Raw genomic sequence first — 27,583 nt, forward strand, 5'->3', positions numbered from 1 at the left:
CATGGGCACCCGTCAGGTTCCCTCAGGCCTCCACGCCGAGCAGCTCAAGGATCGAGCTGTCGTTCCTCTGCACCATCCTCCAGGCAGCGGGATGGGAAAGAGAACACAGCACAGTGCCAGATACAGACTCTTATTGCCTGCTGGAGCTGTGGGCACGTGGAGGGAGAGATGGGCAGCAGGAGATCAGGATGCAGGGAGAGAGAAGGGTTTGGCGCAAATGGCTACATTACACCTGGGGGAGGGTGTGGCTCCCTGCACCCAAGAGGGGGAGGGTGCAGCCTTGTGGGTTCAGGAACCCCACATACTCAGGACACAGATACACACCCCAGCATTCTGGGTAAGGAGTCACTGATGCCGGCTGGCAATAGCCCTTAGTAACCTGGCCAGGGAGTCAAGAAACAGGGCAAGCACAGGCCTTCCCCATGGTACAGCTCCGCCCCACACACACCAAGGGGGTGAGCCAAGGGAAGGAGCAGCACAGCAGCAGGAGAAACCACAGAGAAGTGGGGGGCTCTGAGCAGGGGCTGACAGTCTATGGGGCCATGGAGAAGCCCCGGGAAGACTAGTGGGCGGGGGGAACTGGGTGTCTGAACCACCACATCTCAGCAACTCTGGGGTACAGCTACCAAGTCTTCCCCTGATCATGGGCCCAGCACCAGCACACCTACTAGATTATGAACTCACCTGCACCTGGGATTGTTTGGATCAAGCAGTGCCATAGCTGGAAGGGCCATTTATGTATAGAGAGCCCCTCCCATGGGCCGGGTTGTGTCAGGCAGGGTATAAGTGGTGCAGTACACAAAGGAAGGATCTGGAGTATGCTGGAGCTGTCAGTCAGGTCGTGTTGTAGATTTCAGGTTCAAGCTTTTAGAGCAGGGATGGCCAATCTGAGCCAGAGAAGGAGCCAGAATTTACCAATGTACATTGCCAAAAAGCCACAGTAATATGTCAGCAGCCCCATATCAGCTCCCCTCCCCCCATTCCCAGCACCTCCCGCCCACCAGCAGCCCCGCTGATCAGTGCCTCCCCTTCCCTCCCCCCAATCAGCTGTTTTGTGGCATGCAGGAGGCTCAGGGGGGTGAGGAGTGAGGGCACTGGAGGCTCAGGGGAGGGGGCGGGAATAAATTAAATTAATGGAGATATCCCATCTCCTAGAACTGGAAGGGACCTTGAAAGGTCATCGAGTCCAGCCCCCTGCCTTCACTAGCAGGACCAAGTACTGATTTTGCCCCAGATCCCTAAGTGGCCCCCTCAAGGATTGAACTCACAACCCTGGGTTTAGCAGGCTGATGCTCAAACCACTGAGCTATCCCTGGTGAGTGGGGGCAGGGCCTGTGGCAGAGCCAGGGGTTGAGCAGTGAGCATCCTCCGTCTAGCACATTGGAAAGTTGGCATCTGTAGCTCCAGCCCTGGAATCAGTGACTATACGAGGAGCCACATATTAACTTGTTGGCTACCCGCGGCTCCAGAGCCATAGGTTGGCTATCCCTGTTCTAGCGTACAAGTTTCAGGATGGCACGAACTGGCTCGCAGAGCCTGAGTGGTGAGAAATCGAGTTTTGCAGGGAAACTCAGAAACATTCCCTCTTCTGCCCCTTTGGGCAGTTTCTTCAGTGGCTTGTCTCGCATGTCTTTTCCAGAGCCCTTTTGGGAGAAATTGAAACTGCTCTGGGATCTGCACTTGGCAACTTCCCCCCCAAATCAGGGATACACAGCCAGTATCACACACACACAAATATTCAAAAATCCTGTGCCTGTCCTACACACACGCACACACCATGACCTTGAAAAAATAATCCATGCTGGGTTGTGTTTACCTTGGAGCATGTGATTACTCTGGAGAGGCGATTTCAATAATACACTGAGCCACCACATGCAATGAGGCATAAACTGACCGTTCTTGTAGCTCAGTAGCCCCTTCCCTGAACTGACACGAATGAATCTAGCTGTTCAGATTTTACCTCTTTTAGCTGCTGTTTATATCCCCCGGTCCACTTGGCAAATATTATAGAGTGTGCAGCAGGCCGCTATGACCACAGGAATATTTTCTTAATTTAGGTCTAACCTGTCATATAGGCAGCACCAGCGCGCTTTTAATCTGCCAAAGGCACATTCTATGGTCAGTCTGCATCTGCTCAACTTATTGTTGAAGCTCTCCTTGCTTCTGTCCAGGTTTCCCGTGTAAGGCTTCATGAGCCACAGGACCAAGGGTCTCCCAGGATCACTATAGGTATTTCAATATTCCCCGCTGGACTCTTCTGCTTTGGAAAGAAAGCCCCTGCTTGGAGCTTTTTGTACAGGCCAGTGTTCCTGAAGATGTGTGCATCATGCACCTTCCCAAACCACCCTGTGTTGATGTCAGTGAAATGCCCATAGTGAGCTACAAGAGCCTGCAATACCATAGAGAAGTATTCCTTTCTATTGATGTACTCCATTGCAAGATGGTCTGTAGGACAAAATTGAACATGCGTGCAATCTATCACCCCGTCATAGTTAGGGAATCCCATTTCATAAAATCATAGAATCATAGGACTGGAAGGGAACTCAAGAGCTGATCTAGTCCAGTCCCCTGCACTCATGGCAGGACTAAGTATTATCTAGACCTTCTGCAAAGCCATCCAATATGTCAAGCACATTACCAAGAGTCACAGTCCTTCGTAGCAAGATGCAATTAATGGCCCTGCACACTTGTGTTACCGCAGCCCCAATGGTCAACTTCCCAACGCTGAACTGATTCGTGACCAACCAATATCAGTCTGGAGTTGCCAGCTTCCACACAGCGATCACCATGTGCTTCTCCACCGAAAGGGCAGGTGGCATAGCCCAGAGGAGAGGGCTTGAGTGCCTGAAAGGCTGGTGGTGTTAGGGGGCTGACACCCACCTACCACAGGCAAGACTCCCTCTCACTGGGTGGTGGGAGGGGGGTAACAGGATGACTCAGACTCATGGATACCCCAAGAACTGCCACAGCAGGGTTCCTGGGAGGCAGGGACACAATTCCCGGGGGGGGGGGGGGGCAGGAGTTCTCAGGGGAAGCAGGTAGGGTTCCCAGGGGCAGGGTTCCTGGGGGAGTGTCAGGGCCCATAATGTCAGCAGTCTGACCTAGCAGCTGGAGCCCAGAGTAGAGTCAGGGTCATAGTCAGGAGTCACGCCAAGGGTCCCAGCCGGTCAGTAACTGGCGGTGGGGTGAGGAAGCAGGGACAAGGAGCAGGAGCCAGTCCAGAAGGCAGGGGTCTGCTCAGCCCAGCAGCAGCTGCTCAGAGGAGAGATTTGGCAGGAGCAGGATGCCATATGCCCAGAGGGTCTGTGGGAAGTCAGCAGCATGTGCTGAGTCAGTGGGAGCAGGCCCTGTCTGCGGGGGATCAGCCGCAGTTTCCATGCTGGGCCTTGCCGTGGGTGGCACGGGCTTGAGAGCTGCAGGGCCAGATCAGGAACGGGTGGGGTTTCTGCAGGGTGGGGCTCCTGCAAGAACAGTTCTCGGGCAGAGGGGGGCTCAGGGGGCTCCCAGGATGCGATTCCCAGAGGCCAGGCAGCAGGCTTCAGGGGCCGGGGGGTGAGGGGGTTCCCAGGGGTTGGGTTTGTGGGGAGGAGTGTGGGGGTGGGATTCCCAGAGGCTGGCAGCAGGGCTGGGGAGAGGTGAAGGGGCTCCCAGAGGTGGGGTTTGGGGGGTGGGATTCCCAGAGGCCAGCAGGGCGGGGGGGGGGGGAAGGTGAGGGTGCTCCCAGGAGTGGGGTTTGTGGGGAGGAGGTGGGATTCCCAGATGCCAGCAGCAGGGCTATGGGGGAGGTGAGGGGGCACAGGAGGGTTATGGGGAGGGGGTGGGATTCCCAGAGGCCAGCAGCAGGGCTGGGGGGGACGTGAGGGGGCGCCGGGGGTGGGGGTGGAGAAGAGGCGGGATTCCCAGAGGCCAGCAGCAGGGCTGGGGGGGGGAGATGAGGGGGCACTGGGGGATTTGTGGGGAAGGGGTGGGATTCCCAGAGGCCAGCAGCAGGGCTGGGGGGGGGACGTGAGGGGGCACCGGGGGTGGGGAGGAGGTGGGATTCCCAGAGGCCAGCAGCAGGGCTGGGGGGGGAGGTGAGGGGGCACTGGGGGGGGGATTCCCAGAAGCCAGCAGCAGGGCTGGGGGGGGAGGTGAGGGGGCACTGGGGGAGGGGTGGGGATTCCCAGAGGCCAGCAGCAGGGCTGGGGGGGAGGTGAGGGGGCACTGGGGGCGGCAGGGGAGGGGGGGATTCCCAGAAGCCAGCAGGAGGACGGGGAGGGGTCTTTGGAAAGGGGTGGGGCTCTAAATAGCCAGGTGCTTCAGGGCTGGGTCACTGCCCCCAAGCTCGCCCCCAGACCCTCTGCCCCAGCGCTGCCCAAGCTCCCGCCCCACGTGCCCGCCAGGAGGCAGCTAGCGCAAAGCCAACCTCAACCCCCAAGAGGGCGGGGCCAGCAAGGGGGCGTGTCCGCGCCGCAGCTCGCACTCCCGTGATCTGATTGGCTGTTAGCGGAGGGCCGCGGGGTTTCTGCCGCCATGTTGTTCCGGGGCGGAAGTCGCCGAGGGCGGTCCGTTAGCGGGCGGAGAGGCTGGTTCAGGAGCCATCTTTGTTGAGGGCAAGGCGGGCGGTTTGACCCCGCGGTGTCCGAGGAGCTGCCTGGTGAGCCTCGGCCCTGCGGTACCTGCGGGCGGCGGGGGCCTGGTGCCGGCTGTGCGCGGCCAGGGGCACCCCACAGCACGTGGGGCCAGACGCTGCCGCGCGAGCCTCTGGGAGTTGGGGCCGGGGTGCAGGTGTGGAGGGTGCAGAGAGATGGAGGGGGTTGCAGGGGGTGGAGGGTGTGGGGGTGCAGGGGTGGGGGATACAGAGATGAGGGGGTTGCAGGGGGTGGAGGGTGTGGGGGTGCAGGGGTGGGGGATACAGAGATGAGGGGGTGCATGGGGTGGAGGGTGCGGGGGTACAGGGGTGGGGGATACAGAGATGAGGGGGTGCATGGGGTGGAGGGTGCAGGGGTGGGGGATACAGAGATGAGGGGATGCATGGGGTGGAGGGTGTGGGGGTGCAGGGGTGGGGGATACAGAGATGAGGGGGTGCATGGGGTGGAGGGTGCAGGGGTGGGGGATACAGAGATGAGGGGGGTGCATGGGGTGGAGGGTGCGGGGGTGCAGGGGTGGGGGATACAGAGATGAGGGGGGTGCAGGGGGATGGGATGCATGGGGTGGGGGTGCAGGGGTGGGGGATACAGAGATGAGGGGATGCATGGGGTGCAGGGGTGGGGGATACAGAGATGAGGGGGTGCATGGGGTGGAGGGTGTGGGGGTGCAGGGGTGGGGGATACAGAGATGATGGGGTGGAGGGTGTGGGGGTGCAGGGGTGGGGGATACAGAGATGAGGGGGTGCATGGGGTGGAGGGTGTGGGGGTGCAGGGGTGGGGGATACAGAGATGAGGGGGTGCATGGGGTGGAGGGTGCAGGGGTGGGGGATACAGAGATGAGGGGGGTGCAGGGGGAGGGGATGCATGGGGTGGGGGTGCAGGGGTGGGGAATACAGAGATGAGGGGGTGCATGGGGAGGGGATGCATGGGGTGGGGGATACAGAGATGAGGGGGTGCATGGGGTGGAGGGTGCGGGGCTGCAGGAGTGGGGGATACAGAGATGAGGGGGGTGCAGGGGGAGGGGATGCATGGGGTGGGGGTGCAGGGGTGGGGAATACAGAGATGAGGGGGTGCATGGGGAGGGGATGCATGGGGTGGGGGATACAGAGATGAGGGGGTGCATGGGGTGGAGGGTGCGGGGCTGCAGGAGTGGGGGATACAGAGATGAGGGGGGTGCAGGGGGAGGGGATGCATGGGGTGGGGGTGCAGGGGTGGGGAATACAGAGATGAGGGGGTGCATGGGGTGGGGGATACAGAGATGAGGGGGTGCATGGGGTGGAGGGTGCGGGGCTGCAGGAGTGGGGGATACAGAGATGAGGGGGGTGCAGGGGGAGGGGATGCATGGGGTGGGGGTGCAGGGGGGCATGCATGGGCTGTATACACTGTTGCCTTGGCTCCCTCCAACAGAAAGGGAAAGGTCGGAGCCTGGGCCTGCCCCTACCCTGCTGGGTGTGGGGAATTCCCTGTGTGCCTTCTGCAAAGCCAACACGGGACTCCCAGCTGCAGAAGCCTGTTGGCTCCTGTTGGTGGGGAGCTGCCCAGCCCGGGCCCCTGTCCCTTGGCCAGGGTGGCTGGAGTGCGGCCGCTCCACCTGGACTTGGTGCACACAGTGACTCCAAGTCCAAATATTTCAGCACGAGCAAAAGCTGGAGAAACCCCTCGGCCCAATTCATGGCTATTGTGAGAAAGTTTGCGAAGGTGGCGAATTGCGACAGAGCTGCAGAAATTGCAAAGAACAAGCGAGTGGGCCAACCGAGATCTCAGGTGGGAACCTTTTTGCTGAATGCAGTGGAAAGAAGGAGGAGACGCCCAGAACGGACTGACTTTGGCTAAACATCTGTGATTGTTAGACTCAGACTCTGAGGATGAAGGTACTGATATTGCTGCATTGCCAAGTACATCAGAAGGAAGCTGGATCCAGGTCAGCCAAAGACAAGGAGCAGGAACTATTATGTTTTTTTCAATCATAAATGGTTTTGTAACAAAAACAACTCCAGAACTGAAACAAAAGAGTGACTGGAAAATTGCTAATTTTTTTATAGCTGTAATACTCCCTTTTCTGTTGTTGAGCATCCAACTTTTCAAGCAATGATCAGCTGCCTATGGCCAGGTTACCAAGACCCAGTCAAAAGCAGGTAGCAGGTGAACAGTTAAATGCAGTTACTGATGGCTTGAGGGGTGGAAGCATGCAACAAATTACATGGAAAAGCAGTTACGTTATGGCTGGCGTAATGTGCACAACCAGTGATTGCTAACTGTGTGCAAATAGGGAAGACTGTGGTTCGTGCATCAGTGGTTGATACTGGATGGAATGAGAAGACTGGACAGTACTATGCTACACTGGCAAGAGAAGCCAAGGCATTAGCAAATGAACTGTACGGTTGCATTGTGAAGAGCTACATGACAGAAAACAAGAAAAAGATGCAAAGTCTGATGAGTGATTTGGAAGAAGATGACGGCACTGGGTTATGTATGGATGTGCATCATATTGACTCAATCTACTTGGACAAGAACCTACACCAAGTACTTTGATGAAACGTTGTAGATTGACAAAAGTATTTTGGTAATCGCGCCCGGCCTGGAGCTTGGTTAAAAGAATGCCAAATCCCCAGTGACACGATGGAACAATCAGATAACATGCCTGGAAATGTATGTTAAAAATCGGCCATATTATCTCAGGATGATTTAGTTGGGGATTGGCCCTGCTTTGAGAATGGTCTTGCACTAGATGACCTCCTGAGGTCCCTTCCAACCCTGATATTCTGTGATTCTAGGATTTTGAGAAATCATGAGGCAGAATTTGAAGATAGAGCAATCAGTATAATTAATACTCAAGGAATTTACCAAGAAGCAAAGAACTTGATCGCTCAGTTGAAACCAGTTGCTGTGGCACTTGACTCACTCCAAAGGGACACACATCAACAGTTGCTGTTACAGGGGAAATATGGTTGGATCTGCAGATAAATGAAGACCTTGCACCACATAAAGCAAAAGTACAAAAGAGAGGTCATGAGTCAATTACTCCTGTACACATGTTGATCAGCCTCCTTCATCCAAAATATGCAGGAAAGAAATCGTCAGCTGAAACAAGAATTGCAAGGCAGTGGGTGCTCGGCAAAAATCCGGACGTTGTGCCATATTTACTTTCATTTAAAGCAGAAGAATCTCTGGATTCAAAAATCTACGTTTTCATCCACTATGAAGAAAAAGGATGGAAAAATCTGAAGGCTGCTGATAGTCCATCTAACGTCATAGAACGGGTGGTGCAATTGCATCAGTGCCCAGCAAGTGCAGTAAGCATAGAATTAATTTTAAACTTTGGATACATCCATTCATAACTGAGGAATAGGCTCGGTCTATCCGCTGCATCAAAGTTGCTCTTCTGCTGCAGAATGCTGCATGGCCAAATGGGCCCAGACTGGTAGCCTGCAACTCTGCATGCTTCTGATTGCGTAATGCGTCAAGCCTTCACCTCTGCATTACTGTCGCTTTCATCTCCTCAAGTGGTTTTGATTATTTGTATAATATTGAAAACCGAAATGAGTCATGACCTGTATGATTTCCTTGAGGAAAATACCAAACCAAATTGGACACAGGCATTCCGACGTTCCTAATTACATCTATTCGTATTGTGCCCAGTGCAGTTTTACTTTTTATTTGTACAACCCTAAATTAATCACTGAATCTACTGCCTTATGGAACCACAATTTGAATATGTAACTAAAACCAAGTATAAAGTGGTGTGCATTACTGAAACAGTGTTTAAAATGCCTTAAAGTGGGACTAACTAGTTTTTCCCAGGGAGGTAAAAACCATGATTTTACCTGGTTTAAAGAAAACACCTCTGATAAATACCATGCTATCCCTGGTGTGCATGGGGGTGGAGGAAAGGATGGGTGAGCGTACATAGCAGTGATTGGGGGCGAGAGGGGGGAGAGTGCATGGGGATGAATGGGTGGAGGGATAGGAGGGGTGGGTGTTCATAAGGGTGGCATAGTGTGGTGGTGGGATGGGTGGGGATCATGGTGGTGGATGGTTGTAGCAATGGGGCGTGGGATGGCAGTGGGTGAGTGGAGGCATGGGGAGATGTGGGAGGAGGTGCATGGTGGTGGAGGGGATGGGTGAGCAGGCATGGTAGTGGATGGGTTCTGCTAGGGCTGCTGTGAAGGGAATCCAAGACTTTGTGCTCGGGATCCCTGGGGTCTTTCAAACACCCAGAGCCTGAACAGAGTCCAGCTACTGCCCCAATCTCAGGGTCCCTAGGCACACACTCAGAGCACCGACCTGCTATCTGACACCTCCCTGTGAGTGTTGGAACCCACTGTCCAGCCACCTACCCTCTCTAGGCTCCCCAGTACTTGAACTCATTTGTCACAGACCCACGGGATCGGTGCTAGGCCCCAGTTTTTAAACAGTGCTTGGAACCCTTCAGTGCACCAGACCTCCAAGGGGTCCCACTCTTCCTTCAGGGCAGGCCCCCCGGCCTCACTGCCTCTGAGATGGAGCTTCTGGCCTCCAGCCCCCTTGCTCCACCCAGTGAGCTCTGCCCTGCGAGCTGACGTGGCCGTGGTTCGGTGAAGGGCAGCTGGCCTCAGTTGCGCTGTCCTCTCGCTCTCTCTGCAGGGTGTGATGTTCCCTGCCCTGCACCATCTCCGCCTGGGCGCCCGCCCCACGCTCGGTGCCACGCGGGCAGGTGGCTCTCCCCGGGGGTACCTGTCCCAGGAGAACGAGCAGCGGTGCCGAGGGCTGCTGGAGACCTCCACCAGACGCTACCGGCAGGAGGCGGTGGCTGCGGCTGTGCTGGTGACACTGTGTTCTGTGAGCGGGTACCCTGCGCTGCTGTACACGCTGCGCTCCAGCACGCTGACGGGCCATCACAAGGGAGATGTCAGGTACCCCGGCCCTCGACTCACTGAGTGCCCTGCTGCCCTGCTCCCCAAGCCCTACCTCCACTGCATGCACAGCGGCCGGTGCCCCTCAATTCCAGCCTGCACCCCCTGCCATCCCAGCCCTGGGCTCCCCCCAGAGCTCTGCCGGTGCCCCTCAATCCCGACCCACAGCCCCTACCATCCCAGCCCTGGGCTCCCCCTAGAGCTCTGCCGGTGCCCCTCAATCCCGACCCACAGACCCTGCTATCCCAGCCCTGGGCTCCCCCTAGAGCTCTGCCAGTGCCCCTCAGACCCAACCCACAGCCCCTGCCATCCCAGCCCTGGGCTCCCCCTAGAGCTCTGCCGGTGCCCCTCAATCCCGACCCACAGACCCTGCCATCCCAGCCCTGGGCTCCCCCTAGAGCTCTGCCAGTGCCCCTCAGACCCAACCCACAGCCCCTGCCATCCCAGCCCTGGGCTCCCCCTAGAGCTCTGCCGGTGCCCCTCAATCCCGACCCACAGCCCCTACCATCCCAGCCCTGGGCTTCCCCTAGAGCTCTGCCGGTGCCCCTCAATCCCAACCCACAGACCCTGCCATCCCAGCCCTGGGCTCCCCCTAGAGCTCTGCCGGTGCCCCTCAATCCCAACCCACAGACCCTGCCATCCCAGCCCTGGGCTCCCCCTAGAGCTCTGCCGATGCCCCTCAATCCCGACCCACAGACCCTGCCATCCCAGCTCTGGGCTTCCCCTAGAGCTCTGCCGGTGCCCCTCAATCCCGACCCACAGCCCCTGCCATCCCAGCCCTGGGCTCCCCCTAGAGCTCTGCCGATGCCCCTCAGACCCGACCCACAGCCCCTGCCATCCCAGCCCTGGGCTCCCCCTAGAGCTCTGCCAGTGCCCCTCAATCCCGACCCACAGCCCCTGCCATCCCAGCCCTGGGCTTCCCCTAGAGCTCTGCCGATGCCCCTCAGACCCGACCCACAGCCCCTGCCATCCCAGCCCTGGGCTCCCCCTAGAGCTCTGCCGATGCCCCTCAGACCTGACCCACAGCCGCTGCCATCCCAGCCCTGGCCTATCCCCACCCCTCCCACAGCTCTGCCGGTGCCCCTCAATCCCGACCCACACCCGCTGCTATCCCAGCCCTGGGCTCCCCCTAGAGCTCTGCCAGTGCCCCTCAGACCCAACCCACAGCCGCTGCTATCCCAGCCCTGGGCTATCCCCACCCCTCCCACAGCTCTGCCGGTGCCCCTCAATTCCAGCCTGCAACCCCTGCTATCCGAGCCCTGGGCTCCCGCCAGAGCTCCGGTGCCCCTCAATCCCGACCCACAGCCCCTGCTATGCCAGCCCTGGGCTACCCCCACCCCTCCACAGCTCTGCTGGTGCCCCTCAATCCCAGCCTTGGGCTCCCTCCCACCCCCCTTTACAACCCTACCGGTGCCCCTGAATCCCACCTACATGCCCCTATTATCTCAGCCCAGAGCTACCCCCACACACCTCTGCCGGTGCCCCTCAATCCTGACCCACAGCCCCATTATCTCAGCCCAGGGCTCCCCACCCCCGAGCCCTACCGATGCCACTCAATCCCACCTCACAGTCCCCTGCCATCCCGGCCCTGGACTCTCCTCACGCACAGCCCTGCCAGTGCCCCTCACTCCCGACCCGCAGCCCCTGCCATCCCAGCCCTGGGCTCTCCTCACACACAGCCCTGCCAGTGCCCCTCACTCTCAACCCGCAGCCCCTGCCATCCCAGCCCTGGGCTCTCCTCACGCACAGCCCTGCCAGTGCCCCTCACTCCCGACCCGCAGCCCCTGCCATCCCAGCCCTGGGCTCTCCTCACGCACAGCTCTGCCGGTGCCCCTCCACCCCCCCGTTGTTTCAATAGTTAACGGAAGCTCTCCTCTGCAGTGCTGTGATAAGTCTGTGCCCCTTTCGCCAGTCCCTGAGCGTCCGGTGCCAGGGTGGAAGAGGCCCCTCCTGCCTGCCACAGCGCCTGGGGCAATGGATCCTGCCTGCCCTCTAAGGAGACTCTGGTTTTCTTGCTGCAGTTTCCCGGGCGGCAAGTGCGACAGCTCCGACCAGGATGTGATCGCCACAGCGCTGAGGGAGACGCAGGAAGAGCTGGGCCTGCACTTGGGGGCTGAGAGCGTCTGGGGGGTCATGAAACCCCTACCCACCGGGGTAACACCACTCCGCTCCCCTAGCAGTGTTAGGGAATCACTGGGGCAGGGCAGTGTGAGGGAAGGGGGGGGAGGTGTCTCTCTGGGGCAGGGTCCTGTGAGGGGAGCGGGGGATCACTTTGGGGCAGGGCGGGTTTCTCTGGGGTGGGATCATGTGGGAGGAGCAGCATGAAGGGTGGGGTGTTGCTCTGGAGCAGGGTCCCATGGGGGGCAGCCATGTGAGTTGGGGTCCCCTTGGGGCTGAGGTCCACTGGGTGTGGTAATGTGAGGGGAGGTGCAATGAGGCAGGAGGGTTCTTTTGGGGAGGGGGTGTACTGCACAACAGGGAAGGGTCCTATGGGGGGGTGCACTGTAAGATGGGGATGTCCCATTGGCAGTGTCTCTGAGGTGGGGTGTGTCACGGGGTGGGGCGCTGTGAGGTAGAGGGCCATAGGGGCGTCTCAGAGGAGGGAGGCTACTGTGAGATGAAGGGGGAGATGCTGAGATGGAAGGCCACGGGGGGGATCTCTCTGAGGCAGGGTGAGTCCCGTGATATGGGGGTGGTGAGGCAGAGAGGCTATCGAAGGGGGCCCTCTCTGAGGAGGGGGAGATTTGGGGGGGGGTCAGCATTGTGAGGCAGAGGGTCTATGGGGGGTCATCTGAGGAGGGGAGAATTCAGGGGGGTGGTGCTGTCAGGAGGAGGGTCCATGGGGGGGTCTCTCTGAGGAGGGGGGTGGCACTGCAAGGCAGAGGATCCATGGGGGGCTCTCCCAGGAGGGGGGAGATTCTGGGTGGGGGCCAGTGCTGTGAAGCAGAGGGTCCATGGGGGGCTCTCCAAGTAGGGGTGGGTTCTGTTGGGGCTGTGTTGTGAGGCCGAGGGGTCTCTTAGGGAGGATTCCGGGGGGTGGTGCTGGAAGGTGGAGGTGGGTCCTGTGGGCAGGGGGTATCTCTGTGAGACAAAGGTGGGTCCCGGAGGGGGGGGGAGGTTCCTAGGGAAGCCAGTGTCAGTGGGGGGGTCTCACTCTGGTTTCCTTCCAGAGGGGACTGACTGTTGCTCCCGTCCTGGCACATCTGGGCCCCTTGGAGTGTGTGTGTCTGAGCCCCAACCCACAGGAGGTGAGCCCCACGCAGACCCCACCCTGCCATGGCTGTGCCGCTTGCAGCTGCCCTTAGCACGTGCAGGGCCCCCACCATCCTTCGGATCCCTGGCTAGAGGGCAGCGCCCCAGCCTGGTTAGCGTGCTGGCCTCCTGCAGGGAGGGAGATCAGCAGAGCCCCTGGCCTATGGGCAGCTGGGGCCAGTGTCACCGTGGACCTGGCTGCCTGCCTCAGGCTCCCCCTGTGCGGAGTGACTCATGGTCTGGCCAGAGAGGAGCTTCCCAATCACCCTGGCTGAGTTCCTGCCCTGCCCAGCCCAGAGACCCCCAATCCAGCAACCCAAGACCATTCCAGTGCCCCTTGCTTGGGGACCCCTCTGCTGCCCAGCAGCTCCCCTCCTGCAGCAACTGGAGCCCCCCACCTAGCAACCCACTCGGGCAGGAGCGCCGCCAGCTTTTCTGCCGCCCTAGGCGGCGGAAGGTCCCGCCGCTGAAATACTGCCACGGTCGCCGCCCCCCAAATTGTAGCGCCCTAGGCGACCGCCTAGGTCGCCTAATGGGTTGCGCCGGCCCTGCACTCGGGCAGTGGTGTCCTGGCTGGGGGAGAGCCCATCTCCTGCAGAGAGACCCTGAAGCCTGCTGGGCTACACTTAAATGTTAGGGTGAGCTACAGCTCTCAGGGGTGTGAAGAGTTCCCCTCCTGCCCCGAGCGCTACAGCTGCACCAGCCTAGTCCCTGGAGCGGACAGGGCTAGGTCGACAGAAGACTTCAGAGGACCTAGCAGCCGCTGCTCACAGAGGTGCAGTTCCTGCAGCGATGGAAAAATCCCTCCTTGTAGGAAGTGTCTCTGCTACAGCAGCATAGCTGCAGCACCCTTAGCGTAGACATGGCCTGAGAGTTCACTGAAGAATGATGGGGAATCCACCCTGCCCTGGGCACCTTGTACCAAGCATTATTTCCCCTCCCTATTAGCCATTTGTGCCTCATTTTCAGTCTGACCCCAGCCCTGGGGCCTCACTTTGCCTGTGTCCTTTGGAGATCCTTATAGACCAGAGCAAGTCGCCTCTTCATCTTCTGTGACTGTGGGAAATTTTTGTAATATGTTTATGAATGCTATGTGTGCCTCAGTTCCCCGGCCACGTACTTTGCAGTACTACCCAGTGGTGGAAAATGTTAAATGGGAAATTGCACTGAGAAGGTGTGTTTCCAGTAGGTCCCATGGGAATTGGTCCTTGGCCCTACGCTATTTAACATTTTTGTCAGTGACCTGGAAGAAAAAAACAGAATCATCATTGATAAAGTTTGAAGATGACACAAAAATCAGGGAGTGGTAAATAATGAAGAGGACAGGATCCCAGATACCGAGCGATCTGGGAAACTGGGCGCAAGCAAAGAATCTGTGTTTAAATTACAGGTAAATGTATACATCTAGGGCCAAAAAAAGTAGGGTGTGTTTAGACGATGGGGGACTGTATCCTCCGAAGCAGTGACTCTGAAAAGATTTTGGAGTCAGGGTGGGTAGTTAGCTGAACATGAGCTCCCAGGGTGATGCTGTGGCCAAAAGAGCTAACGTGATCCTGCCTAATCTTGAGTAGGACAAGGGAGGTTATTTTACCCCTTTAGTTGCCACTGGTGTGACCACGGCTGGGTCCAGTTCTGGAGCCCACACTTCAAGTAAGATTTGGATAAGTTGGAGAAGGTTCAGGGAAGATCTAAATGATTACCTGCCCTATAGTGATAGACTCAAGGTGCTTGATCTATTTATCTTAAAGAGAAGATTTTAAGGGGCAACTCAATCACAGTCCATAACTACATACATGGGAAACAAATAGTTAATAAGGGGCTCTTCAGTCTAGCAGAGAAGGTCTAACAGGATCCAGTGGCTGGAAGTTGAAGCTGGACAAATTCAGACTGGAAATAAGGTGTCAATGTTTAACCGTGAGCGTAATTAACCATTGGAACAATTTACCAAGGGTCATGGTGGAGTCTCCATCTCTGGCAATGTTCAAATCAAGACTGATGTTTTGCTAAAAGCTCTGCTCCAGGGATTGTTTGGGGGCAGTTCCCTGGCCTGGGTTAGACGGGAGGTCACATGAGATGATGACAACAGGCCTTTCAGGCCTTGGAACCTATGAAAGAAGAGTTAAATTTGCATGTGGGGCAGCACAGGAGACATGAGGTGTGGGGCGTAATGAACAAGGAACGGGCTAGAACTGAGCCATATCAATGCCTAAGCCAAAAAAGACAATCGGAAGCCCTAGGGACGAGAACGTGCACACGTAGCAACCAAGAGACATGAGGAAGGAGGTTTCCCCCACCTCGGCAGGGACGCAGAGCCAAGGCCAGAGAGGCCGGGAAGGGATAGGAGGGGGCGTTTGAGAGAGACAGTGTGCTCACGTGAGACAGGACAGACAGAGCCTGAAATCGAGGCTATGCAGCTTGGCTAGTTGATGGCACCGGCTTGGCCAGATGGACAGTGTCTTAACCTTTATCTCTCTCTGCTGCCCCAAGAAACTCCCCAGATTGGTTCCAGGTGACTAATAAACCCTGCTGTGTGTGGAAAAGGCTGCCTGGTGTCGCTGCAAACACTGGTTGGGGTGTATTAGTCCCTGCAGGGTGTAAAAGTCTCTGAGCGGGGGTCTGGCTCAGTGGGATGCGCTGGGCAGAGCTCATGGGATGGAGCCCAGTGGCTCCCTCTCAGAGGTAGTGAGGCCGCATGGCCTGCCCTGGAGGAAGAGTGGGACCGCTGGGGAGGCTAGCACACGGCAGCTCCTAGGGGGAACGGCCAGATGCTGTCCTGCTGCAGCTGTATCTGTGCTCGAGAATACACTCCTCTAGGGGGGAGGGAGGAGGTGGACATGGGGCCAGGGAGGCTTGTCAAGGAGGGAGCAGCCGTGGTCCCAGCTGTTCCTCTCCTGAGTCCCTACTCTACTGTAGGGGGTACTGCGTGCTGGGGGCGCAGGGCACTCGGGTGTGCTGCTTTCCTAGCCCAGCCCAGCCCGTGGGCTGAGGGCCAGGCACAGGGGTAACGGGACCCTGCCGGGCAGGGCAACACCAACATGCCCTTTCTGTCTCTCTTTGCCGCCAGGTTGAGGATGTTTTCACCATCCCCCTGTCTCATCTGCTGCAGGCCCAGAACCACGGTTACACCCACTTCTGCCAGCAGGGCCGCTACAGCTACACGCTGCCCGTCTTCCTCAACGGCCGCTACCGGGTGTGGGGGCTGACGGCCATCATCACGGACCTCACGCTGGAGCTGCTGGCGCCTAGCACCTACCGCCGGAGAACACGCCCACCCAGCACCCGCTGAGCCCTCAGCCCACCTGCGCTATGGCCTGCCCTGGCCCCACAGCATGGACAGAGCCAGCTGGCAGGGCTGGGTGAGGGCCCCCTGGAGGCAGAGAGAGCCAGCGGGGCAGGCTAGGCGAGGTGTCCCCCCATCTCAAGGGCAGAAAGAACAAGGGGGGCAGGCTGGGTGTGCCCCTCCCAGAGGCATGGGACAGAGCTGAGGGGGTGACTCCAGGAGGGAATTGGGGGCAGTTACACGGTGTCTGGAGGGGGGATACTGACGAGACCTGCGTGAGCCGTGATGCTGGCAGCTGCTGTATTACATGTGGGGTCTACTCATAAACAAGCCTCCCTGAGCTCAGCGTGCCCTCTCAGTGCTGGGGGACCCAGGGCCAGGTGCTGCCCCCTGCTGGGCCTCAGCTCCTGCCCTGCAGGAGACACTAACAGGAACTCACGAACAGCCCCCTTCACCCCACCCCTGCCAGCAACGGGGGCTGGAGCCAGCAACAGAGACTGGGGGAACCCCTGGTGCCCCAGCCTGGCCCCCTGCCAACCACATGTGGGCCCCAGCCAGGGTCTCTGGGGCCAGTCCTCACCTCCCCACCAGACACTGTGGATGCCCTGCCCACCCCCATTGCCCCCGGCTCTTCTCCCCCCACCCCCCCACATGCAGTGCCACTCCCCAACCACACACACCCCGCCCTCCCCCCATACTGCAACCTGTTCACTAGGGTCCGGTTTGGGTGAAGTGAGGTCAGAAAACAGCCCAACCCCGTGGGCTCCGGTCGGATCTGACCGCCGCCTGCTGCCCTTGGGGTTGGCACAGCAGCAGCCACCTGCCCGTCTCTTGCCAGTTGCCGGCCACACTGCGTGTGCTGCAGAGTGAGCGTGCCGACGAGTCACAGCACCTCGCCGCCGTGCACCCAGGCAGGAGGGGGACACGGCCGCTGCCACACTGAGCTCCCACGCAGGGACAGATCGCAGGCAGGGGGCCTGGGGGCAGGAAGCCCCCAAGACAAGGAGGTGGCAGCAGCACTGGCTCAGGCTTGGGGGAAGTGTCAGGTCGGGCTTTCAAATGAGAGCCAAGCAGAGCTCAACTGGTACCAGATCACCCCCAAGAACAGCCAGACTGTCACAGCTGTAAGGGAACCCAACCTGCCGCTCTCCTGGCAGGGAAGGGGCGGCCGTGTGAGGGACGGCAGCCTGTGGCTCGGCGCCCAGCTGCGCCCTGGCGTTACACAGATGCGCGTTCGCACAGGAAGGAGATACCGGCTGCCACCACAGCACGTTTATTGGGGAGCTCACCCAGCAGGGGAGGGTGAGAAGACAGCACAGCCAGGGGGGTCTCCCCCTCATGCAAGAGAAACCCCAATAGACACACAGGTAAGTCACCCGCCCCGCACATGCCAGAAAAACCCATCAACACCCAGAGGCACCAAGGGCTGCCCCCATGCGGATCCCAGCCAACGTGTCAAGTGCTCAGCCCCTCCCGCATGTCGTCATGGGGGAGAGGCGCTGACCATGCACAGAGAGGCGGGATCCGGTCCCCTCCATCACCGGGCACCCAGCCCTCACGCGGACGCTTGCCGAGCCTGGGTCTCCTCGTGACGCCGCATCCGCTGCTCCAGCTCTGGGCGGAAGTGACGGATCAGCCCCTGCAAGCAAGGAATGAGTGTGCAGGGCTGCCAAGGTAGCGCCCCACCCCCATCCTGCATCTGCCACCCACCCCTCACCACACACAGAGCAGCCCCCCAGATGTACCCCCGCATCTGCAGGAGCCTCTTCCCCCCAACTGCCCTTCTGCCAGGCTAGTTTATGAGCACATCCACCATCTACCCACACACCCCTTCCCTCTGCCAGGCCACCCCCTGCCCTGGTGCCCAGCCGCCCGCTACCTGCACAGGCCAGGCGGCCCCGTCGCCCAGGGCGCAGATGGTATGGCCCTCAATCTGCTTGCTGATCTCCCAGAGCGCGTCAATCTCGGCTGCCTGCGCGTTGCCTTGCACGAACCGCCACATCACCTTGTTCATCCAATCCACACCTGGGGGGTGGGCACCACAGCCAATCACAGCCCGCACGCCGGGGGGTGAGGCTCCATCCACAGAGCTGCCCTCCCCTGATCCCACCCACAGGCCCTGACAGCTGGGCATCATCCCGCCACACCACAGATCCAGCCAGTCCAGCATCCTCACCCCCAATCCCACCCATGGTCCCAGCTAGTTGGATATCCTCCCTCCCCCACCTTACCCCCAGTGACCCCAGCCAGCCCGCCCGGCATCCTCCCCACCACCCCCAGTGACCCCAGCCCGCCCAGCATCCTCCCCACCACCCCCAGTGACCCCAGCCCGCCCAGCATCCTCATCCCCCACCTCTGATCCCACCAATGGGCAGTCTGGCATATCTCCCCCCAGCCGTACCCAGATCAGCAGCAGCCCAGCTCCCAGCACTCACCCTCCCTGCAGGGGGTGCACTGCCCACAGCTTTCGTGCTTGTAGAACTCGATGAGGCGGGCGATGGCTCGGACAATGTCTGTCTGGGGGAGGAGGAGAGGGTGAGTGCCCTGCTGCAGGAACCAGGCCAGCTGGCGGGGGGGGAGAGGGGGGTGCCACAGGGGGCGGGGGCCTTACCGATTTGTCCATGACGATGACGGCAGCTGTGCCGAGCCCAGTCTGCGCCTGCACCAGCCCGTCAAAGTCCATGGGCACCGTCTCACACACCGACTTGGGGATGAGGGGGGTGGAGGAGCCTCCTGGGATCACCGCCAAGAGGTTGTCCCAGCCCCCACGCACACCTCCTGCGCACAGAAGGGGCAGGGTTAGGCCTAGGCGCTCCCCCTCCCCACAGCAAACCAGATCCATGATGCCCAGTGCTGTCCCCTTCCCCCCAAGCCTCCTCCTAGTGCGACCTGCTACTCCAGGATCTGGGTGGAAGCGACGGATCAGCCCCTCTGCACAGGCCACAAGCAGGGTTAGCAGGCCAGCACCTGTCCCCCCCAGCCTTACTTTTGTAGGGCGAGCCACCCACAGCCGCAACAGCTGGAGCTAGACCTGTGGGGCAGCCCGGAGACGAAGTGGCCTAAGACGGGAAGAGGGGGGAGTCCAGCCCTGTCGCTCACCCAGCAGTCAGGGGAGGGCCAGGGTTTGGCATCTCACCCGCATGCTTCTCAATCAGCTCCTTGAGCGGCACCGACATCTCCTCCTCCACGGTGCAGGGCGTGTTCACGTGCCCGGAGATGTTGAAGAGCTTGGTGCCCGAGTTGCGTTCACGCCCAAAGCTGGCAAACCAGGCTCCCCCGCGCCGGCAGATGGTGGGCGCCACAGCCACCGTCTCCACATTGGCCACGGTAGTGGGGCAGCCGAACACGCCTGGGAAGGAGAGGGCAGTGACGTGGACACAGAGCAGGCTGGGTTATCCTGGTGCCCCCAAAAACAGTGTGAACCCCCTGCCCCACAAGCAGCTGGGCAGGGGGACCCAGCTAGAACACCACAGTCCCTCAGTCCCCTAAAGAGGGCAAGCGAACCCCCACTAAGGCACCCCCCATCTCCCCCACAACAGCACAGTTCCCCGGTGGTTCGTACCAATGTCAGCCGGGAAGGGCGGTTTGAGGCGTGGCTTGCCCTGCTTGCCCTCAATGGATTCGATCAGCGCTGTCTCCTCCCCACAAATGTAGGCCCCGGCGCCCCTCACCACAAACACGTCGAAGTCGTAGCCTGAGCTGCAGGCGTCTTTGCCCAGCAGACCTGCCTCATAGGCCTCGCGAATCGCCACCTGCAGGGAGACAGGTCAGCACAGCTGCTCCCCCGGCCCTGCTGCTCCACACCCACCTGGCCTGGCTCCCTGGCCTGCCTTGCCCTCTGTGCCCTGCAGAGAGACTGGTCAGAGCAGCTGCTCCTGCCATCACAACCCCAGCCCTGCCCTCTGTGCCACATGGGGAAATGGGTCCAAATGGCAGTGGCTGCCCCCACCCCAAGCTCTGTGGATCAGTGCACCTGCTCCCCCTCTAGCTCCTGCTTACCTGCAGGTTGGAGGCTTCATTGTAGAACTCCCCACGGATGTAGATGTAGGCAGCCCGGGCCCCCATGGAGCGCCCTGCCACCAGGCAGCCCTCCACCAGCTTGTGTGGGTCATGGCGCATGATCTCGCGGTCCTTACAGGTTCCTGGCTCCCCTTCATCCGCATTCACCACCAGGTACTTGGGCCTGGAACACAGACCCCATCGGACTGACCACAGCAGCCCTCCCCGCGTGAGCTACCATCCCACAGCAGACCCAGCTCCACTACCTTGCTGCCAGCAGAGAAGGCTCGTTGGGCCAGCACTGCCAGCTGTCCCCACCCCAGGGAGCCAATGGGACCCAGGCACGCTGCAGCTCAGCGGCCCCATGCCCTGCAATGGGACTGCCCCTGGGGTGGAGGTATTCTGGGAACGCTTGTTAGTGCTGGGGGCTTGCAGCCAGGATGTCTGGGTTCTATGCAGGCCCCAGCACTGCCCACCCCCCAAGCCCTGCCCCACAGGGATGTTTCAGACTAGGAGAAGGAGCTGTACCGCCCTGAGCCATTGTCCACCCCATGCTGTAGAGGGCCCAACAGTGGCAGCCCTGCCCCACTCACCTGCCGTCTGAAGGCTTGTTCATGAAGCTCCATTTGAGGCCTGTGGGGAAGCCAGCCCCGCCCCGACCTCGCAGGCCCGAGGTCTTGATCTCGTTCAAGATCCAGTCGATCCCTTTCAGCAGGATCTCCTTGGTTTTGTACCAGTCACCCCGGCTCATAGCCCCCTTCAGCCTGGACAAGAGAGAAAGCAAAACAGCTGGCTACATTATGGGGATCAGCAGTACCAAGCCTAGAGCACAAACCTAACAGATACAGGCTCTTTTACCTCCCTGGGGCACCAGCTCTGACACAGCCCCAGGACAGGGAAGGGGGACTGGCAGACTCAGGGTTGGGGAATGGAATGCAGGACCTCTCCCATCCAGGGGGCACTGACTCCAATCTGACTCCAGGGCGGAGGAATTGGTTGGTTCAGAGGGGTGGGGAATGTGCAGGGTTTTTCACCTGTAGGAGGTGCCAGCTCCAATCCAGCCCCAGGCAGGAGGAGGGGGTCCAGCAGGCTCAGCTGGGTGGAGAATGGGACATGGGGCCCTTTCATCTTTGGGGGACACTGCCTCTGATACAGCTCCCTTCCTTGGGAAGGCAAGGAATGGGACATGGGGCTTTTCCTCTCTAGAAGGTGCCAGCACCCATCCAGCCCTAGGGCTGGGAGTAGCAGGGGGGGACTGGAACATGGGATCTCCCCAACCCATCCCCAGGCTGCTAGTGCCCACTGGTCCACACTCCAGCTGCAACCAGAGTAGAAGTACAGGGCAGCATCCAATGGTCCAGGAGCGAGGAGTCATATTGTAGGCTGTGCAGCTTGGATCTCACCTCCAGTCATGGCGTCCGTAGAGATTTGTGAAGATCCGGTCCTCGTCCTTCAAAGAGCCAAACTGGGTTTTCTTAGGCGCTGTCTGCAGAAGACACATTGCCAAGGTGAGTTGGTACCAGCCCCACAGCAAGCAGCACCGCTCCCTCATGGGCAGGCATTAACCTGGGACCACCCCCCAGCACTACCCCAATCTAGGGTGATCAGATGTCCCAATTTTATAGGGACAGTCCCGATTTTGGGGTCTTTTTCTTATATAGGCTCCTATTACCCCCCCATCCCCATCCTGATTTTTCACGCTTGCTGTCTGATCACCCTACCCCAATCCTACCCAGGGCTGCCATGGCACCCAGCGGTAGCAGAGGAGGGACAATGTAGTGGGGGATAGCTCAGTGGTGTGAGCATTGGCCTGCTAAACCCACGGTTGTGAGTTCAATGCTTGAAGGGGCCCATTTAGGGAACTGGGGTAAAAATCTGTCTGGGGATTGGTCCTGCCTTGAGCAGGCGGTGTGACTAGATGACCTGTGGTCCCTTCCAACCCTGATATGCTATGATTTTTTGTAATGAGAGACAGTGTTGCCTAGTGGCTAGAGCATGGGCTGGGACTTGGGTTCTATTCCTGGCTCTGCCACTGCTGGGGGGGGGGGGGCAGTCTCGGGCTGGGGTCAAGCAACTGCCCAGCTCCGGCCCCTGCCCTGCGGGGGCTCCAGGGCACTGGCGGGTGCAGGGGCGGGGCCGGCGTCACTCGGCTCCAGAGTCATCGCCTGGGGGGGCGGGGAGAGGAAGGCCCCAGGCCCCGCCCCCACTCACCGAGCCGGCGGCGGCGGAGAAGCGGCGCAGGGCGGCAGCCCCGCGGGGGCTCAGCAGCTGCCGCGCGGCCATGGCGGGCGGGTGGGGCCGGGGATCGGGTCTGTCCGGGCCGCGCGCTTCCACCCGTCACCTTCACCCAGCTGTGGGGGGAGAGGGGTCGGCGTCGCGCGTAAATAACGTCACGTCGCCGGGACCCACTTCCGGCGCATCGGGCCCGGCGTCACGTCCCCGGAAAAGAGGCGGCCCAGCGCGGAGCCTGCTGGGAGCCGTAGTCCGGGGGCGGGGCTGGGGGAGCCCAGGAAGCCGCGCCCTGAGCACTGACACGCGCTGGCCGCGTGCTCTCGCCTCTCTGGCCGCTGATTGGCCAGGGCGCTCTGCACCCTGCAGCCCGGCGCGCTGGGGTTGGTTGGTCTCAGCCGAGCCTCCCTGTCTTGCCAGCGAGCGGGAGAGCCCAGAGCCCGGGGACCAGGGTGGGCACCGCCACGTGGCGCCGGGAGTGACAGACAATGGGAGGCGCGGGGGGTTAGGTCAGCCAGTCCCTCTTCCATTTTTTGAAAAATCACCAGGGACCTCACACTTTTTCACCATTGACACTCGTGTCCGTGTACGGACGCGTTGCTGAGCCCTGCGGGCTGGGGCGGCGCTATGTATTTTGCCGCCCAGAAGAAAGAACACACAAACACTTAGGAAAACGAAGAAAAACAGGAGCGAAGGCACTATACAACGGAGTGTGCTGGACCGTAAACAAAAGATGGCGGCCTTCCGGCTATTACCAGCCCAGGGGGACACTATGCAGGGTGTCACTCCTAGGACGAGTCCCATACGAGTATGAGCTTGGCAGGATTGCTTCACGACACTGCCATCGCCGACCTCACATTGTCCCCGAATTTATCGGCAGTGCGATTATTTATTTATTTAAATAAGGGATGGAGGCACGGTCAGAATTTTACCAGTAGCAGCTCGCCAACAAAACGCTGCCTTAAGAGACTGATAGCAGATGTATTTGTAGAAATAGTCATTTTACCAGTGCAATTATCGTTCTTTTCTCAGCCCTGGCTCCCACCTGTCAATAATGAACAATTAGCGAAGGGTGAGGGTAAGGGTATGCGTGTAGCCAGATGGGTATATTTTTGTCATATTTGAACGAAAATGTCTCTGTTTAGCGAGAATCTTCTTTTTTCCCATATCTCCTTTATTTATCCACCAAGTTTGATAAAATCTGAAATGGAGTCAGTATTTTCTTTTTCAGAGGCCCCTCGTATTGGTAGGCCCAATCTGTAGTTTAGTTAGTTTATGTGTTAATCCGGCACTGACTGGCCACAGCTGGAGAGCGCTGGGTGATGGAGCAGGATGGCCCCTGTGAAGTGGGCTGGGGCTGGGAGTGCTAATTGCAACTCCTGTTTCATGGGCTGTCTCTGCATGGTGAGGGGGACCGGGGTGGGCGTTGGCAGGTATGGGGCTAGCCTGGTGCTGGGGCAGATAACAATCCAGGGCTTTGGGAGCATCTCCTCCCCACCTCCTGGCCAGGCTGTGCTAATCCCCTTTCCATCTCCCTCCGCCAGCCCCGCCACGCTAATCTCCTACCATCCCCCCTAATCCTCCCCGTCTCTTTTGCTGCTCTTGTCCAGAGCCTTGCTGTCCTTCAGCTCCAGATTAACGAATTAGCACTATCCGGCTGTGCTAACCCCCTGTTAAATGGACTAAGAAGTGGCTAATGGACGGCGCTCAAAGGAGTGGTCAATGGGGAATCGCCGTCCAATAGGCGCTTCTGCAGGGATCGGCACTAGGCCTGACCCTATTTAACGTTTCCATCGACCCGGCAGCAAATATTAAACCTCTGCTGAGGAGCTGGGCGGCTGGCGCCACTGGGGGTGTGGGAAAGAGTGAGGCGGCCGGGGCAGTCAGACAGCGCCATCGGGAGCGCTTGGTAAACTAGGCGCATTCGAACAAAATGCGTTGTAACATGGCCAGATGCAAAGTCAGCGTGCAGGAGCAAGGCCTGCAGCCCACACTTACAGACCGGGAGTCTGCAGAGGATTTAGGGGGTAGCACGAGTCTCACACAAGCCCCCTCTCTCCGCTGCTCACTAGACTGCTGGGGGCGGGGTGGGATCCAGTTGCTGGGTTTCCAGGTGTTTTAAGCCTCTGTCTCAGTCTGGGGGTCCCTAAGCCAACTCTTGGGGTGAAGACCCTCTGGCTAGCACCCCCTCCTGTCCAGGAGCCCAGGCCCTGGGCTCAGAACTGACCCTTCCCCCTCCACCCCGTAGCTTAAATCCCTCTCCCCTATGAGGTTGCCAAGTTTCTAATTGCACAAAACCGAACACCCTTGCCCTGCCCTGCCCCTTTCCCGAGGACCTGTCCATTCCCCTGCCCCTTCTCTGAAGCCCTGCCCCCACTCACTCCAGCCCCCCTCCCTCTGTCGCTCACTGTCCCCCACCCTCACTGGGCTGGGGCAGGGGGTTGGGGTGCAGGAGGGGCAGGGGCGGCTCCAGGCACCAGCACAGCAAGCGCGTGCCTGGGGCGGCAGGCCGCGGGGGGCGGCGTGCCGGTCATCGTGAGGGCAGCAGTGAGGCCGCCTTTGGCGGCATGCCTGCGGGAGGTCCGCCGGTCCCACGGCTTCGGTGGCAATTCAGCGGCGGGTACGGCGGAGGTGTGGGACCGGCAGATCACCCGCAGAAACGCCGCCTAATCTGTGTGACCGCGGACCACCCGCAGGCGCGCTGCCGAAAGCCGCCTGACTGCCATGCTTGAGGCGGCAAAAAACATAGAGCCGCCCCTGGGGAGGGGGGGAGGGCTCCCACTGGGCGTGAGGGGTTCAAGGTGCGGGAGGGGGCTCCAGGCTGGGGCAGGGGTTTCGGGTTGGGAGGGGGTGAGGGCTCCAGCTAGGGGTACAGGCTCTGGGGTGGGGATAAGGGTTTGGGTTGCAGGAGGGGGCTGCAGGCTGGGGCCAGGGGGTTTGGTGTGTGGGAGCGGGCTGAGGGCTGGGGCAGGGGGTCGGGGTGCAGGAAGGGGTGTGGGCTCCAGGTAGGGGTGTGAACTCTGGGGTGGTGCTGGGGGTGAGGGGTTTGAGCCCCAGGAGGAAGTTTGGCTATGTGAAGGGGTTCCGACTTGGGAGAGGGGATTGGGGTGGGGGTGCAGGGTCTGGGAGGGAGTTAGGGTGTGGGAGGTGGGGCAGGGAGTTCGGGGTGTGGTCTCTGGCCAGGCAGCACTTACCTCAGGCGACTCCCATTCGGCAGCGCTGCCCTGCCTGCCCTGGCCTTGCGCTGCGCCCACAAGCGGCCGGCATGTCCAGCTCTGGCCCCTCAGTGGAGGTGCTGCCAGGTGGCTCTGCACAGTGTGCACTGCCCATGCCTGCAGGTATCGCCCCTGCAGCTCCCATTGGCCAATGGGAGCTGTGGGGGTGGCTCTCAGGGTGGGGGCAGCGCGGGGAGCTTCCCTGAACACCCCTGTGCCTAGGGGCCAGACATGCCGACAGCTTCTGGGAGCTGTGCGGGAGCCAGGGCAGGCAGGGAGCCTGCCTTAGCCCTACTGCGCCACTGACCAGACTTTTTACGGCCCAGTCAGCGGTGCCAACCGGAGCTGCCAGGCTCCCTTTTCGACTGGGCGTTCGGGTCGAAAACCGGACGCCTGGCAACCCTACTCTCCCAGCACTCCACCGAAGGGGTGAGCCGGCTGGGTTCCCAGAGGCCTGCGGTATGTGAAACAGAGACACACGCAGCCCCTTTGAGTCTCCCCCATGGCGTCCCTTGAACAGCACAATAGTCAGACAACAACAACCTTGCCGAGCATTTCCCTGCCACAGCATCCTCCCCACTCAGGCACATTCTTGGGCTAGGGTCAAATTCCTGTGGGCCAGCCAGGCCCTTGTGCTACAGAGCAGAATTTGTCTGCTGCCATTTGGCGCTTTCTCCCCCAGCTCAGCTCCCCTCGCGTGGCTGTCTGCACCCTCTGTCCTGCCCAAACTTCCTGCGTCTCACCCCAGCTCCCCGGGGGTCTGTTTAATGTACCCGCCCCCCACCAACACTTGGGTCTTTTTGGTGATTTCCCACTGCCCCCAGCACAGCACAGCCAGGGAGGAAGGAAGTGTCTTTGTCCAGCAACCCCCTTAGCCAGTCCTGTTATGATCTGAGCATTCCCCATTGTCCTGGGCTGGGACACAGTTCTGCTAGACAGTGGGGCACAGACAGGAGGGTATTTATGCTTTCCATAGCAACAGTGTCCCACCATCACCTGTCCAGATGAGGCCCTAAAATCATCACAGGGCAGGGCTGGCTCCAGCCACCAGCTAAAGAAGCAGGTGCTTGGGGCGGCCAATACCAAGGGGCGGCACTCCGGCCGCTATTGGGGCGACACGTATGTTGCCGCCAAAGAGTGGAGCGGCGCGATCGCGCTGCCGCAACTTTTTTTTTTTTTTTTTTTGCTGCTTGGGGCGGCAGAAAACCTGGAGCCGGCCCTGTCCCAGGGCCAAACGTCCTGTCGTCCGCTCCCGGTGCGATGCTGTGGCTAAAAAGGGCTGGTGCAACCCTGGGCTATATAAACACGGGAGCGGTGAGCAGGAGCACGGAGTTGGATTTATCTCTGCGTCTGGCACTGGGGAGACCCACACTGGGATGCTGCGTCCAGTTCTGGGGGCCAGGTTTTAAAACGGATGTTGAAAACAATTGGAGAGGGGGCAGAGAATCACCAAAATGATTCGAGGGCTGGCGAAAACGCCTGACAGGGAGGGACTGACAGAGCTCAATCTGCCCAGCTTCTCAAACCCACGCCTGAGAGGTGACTCGATAACAGGGGTGAAGTCCCTTCAGGGAGAGGGAATACCAGGTACAAAAGGGCTCTTCGATCTAGCGGAGAGAGGCGGGGCCAGACCCAGTGGCTGGGCAATGGAGCCAGGCACGTTCCCCTTAGAAAGGAGGCACAAATGTCCAACAGTGCAGGGGAGGAACCCCTGGAGCAAACTCCTGAGGGCCAGGGAGGAGGCTCCATCACTGCTGTCTTCAGAGCCAGGCTGGAGCCTTTCGGGACGATGCTTTGGTCAAACACCAGTCACAGGGCTCAGTACAGGGGAAGCGGCTGAGCCAATGGGCCCATCTGGCCTCTCCATCTCTCAGTCCCCTAGCACCATCCCCGGGGCTGGCATGGTCCCTGGGCATGGCCCACAGCAGCTCCTCCTTCCACCTTTTCCCATTGGAGGGAAGATCCCCTGGCCTTGGGGTCCCCATGGGGAGTCTCTTGGGTGGCTGCATCCCCTCCCCTCCCCATGACAACCCCATTCCATATGGCTGGGAAGAGGAAAGGGCACCACGCCTCTCAGATCCCTCTGGG

The 27,583-nt window shown here is 59.8% G+C and overlaps 2 protein-coding genes across 5 annotated transcripts; one reads left to right on the forward strand and one right to left on the reverse strand.

The window, feature by feature from the left end:
* Window positions 1–4,499: 4,499 nt before the first annotated feature.
* On the forward strand, window positions 4,500–16,392 carry NUDT8 (nudix hydrolase 8). 4 transcript variants are annotated; one of them, XM_005289446.4, is made up of 5 exons: window positions 4,500–4,636; window positions 9,252–9,520; window positions 11,542–11,674; window positions 12,691–12,768; window positions 15,837–16,392. In XM_005289446.4, exons 2-5 carry the CDS (start codon window positions 9,258–9,260, stop codon window positions 16,056–16,058), a joined length of 696 nt encoding a protein of 231 aa, XP_005289503.2. In that variant the 5' UTR covers window positions 4,500–4,636; window positions 9,252–9,257; the 3' UTR covers window positions 16,059–16,392. The 4 variants fall into 4 exon arrangements, with proteins under 4 accessions (XP_005289503.2, XP_023968920.2, XP_042716965.2 ...); XM_024113152.3 differs by having other exon boundaries at window positions 4,628–4,767; XM_042861031.2 differs by lacking the exon at window positions 4,500–4,636 and adding an exon at window positions 7,521–7,921.
* Window positions 16,393–17,295: 903 nt separating this feature from the next.
* NDUFV1 (NADH:ubiquinone oxidoreductase core subunit V1) lies at window positions 17,296–22,440 on the reverse strand. Its single transcript, XM_005289447.2, has 10 exons — window positions 22,263–22,440; window positions 21,455–21,537; window positions 20,645–20,815; window positions 20,052–20,235; window positions 19,615–19,804; window positions 19,189–19,401; window positions 18,664–18,830; window positions 18,488–18,569; window positions 17,932–18,077; window positions 17,296–17,691 (listed from the first exon to the last, which is right to left on the reverse strand). The coding sequence occupies exons 1-10, from the start codon at window positions 22,332–22,334 to the stop codon at window positions 17,608–17,610; spliced, it is 1,392 nt and encodes a 463-aa protein (XP_005289504.2). The 5' UTR covers window positions 22,335–22,440; the 3' UTR covers window positions 17,296–17,607.
* Window positions 22,441–27,583: the final 5,143 nt, after the last annotated feature.

This window comes from Chrysemys picta, chromosome 4 (genome assembly GCF_011386835.1).
Source record: "Chrysemys picta bellii isolate R12L10 chromosome 4, ASM1138683v2, whole genome shotgun sequence".
Classification (NCBI taxonomy): Eukaryota; Metazoa; Chordata; order Testudines; family Emydidae; genus Chrysemys; species Chrysemys picta.

Bases quoted from the DNA above. Each gene is read 5' to 3' on its own strand.
- NUDT8 (XM_042861031.2), top strand. From the start codon at position 7,661: ATGTTGATCAGCCTCCTTCATCCAAAATATGCAGGAAAGAAATCGTCA. The intron at 7,922-9,251 runs GTAAGCATAGAA...CTCTCTCTGCAG, and splicing joins ATCAGTGCCCAGCAAGTGCA to GGTGTGATGTTCCCTGCCCT. The intron at 11,675-12,690 runs GTAACACCACTC...GTTTCCTTCCAG, and splicing joins TGAAACCCCTACCCACCGGG to AGGGGACTGACTGTTGCTCC.
- NDUFV1 (XM_005289447.2), bottom strand. From the start codon at position 22,334: ATGGCCGCGCGGCAGCTGCTGAGCCCCCGCGGGGCTGCCGCCCTGCGC. The intron at 19,805-20,051 runs GTAAGCAGGAGC...GTCTCCCTGCAG, and splicing joins ATGAAGCCTCCAACCTGCAG to GTGGCGATTCGCGAGGCCTA. The intron at 18,831-19,188 runs GTGAGATGCCAA...TTCTGTGCGCAG, and splicing joins GCTGATTGAGAAGCATGCGG to GAGGTGTGCGTGGGGGCTGG.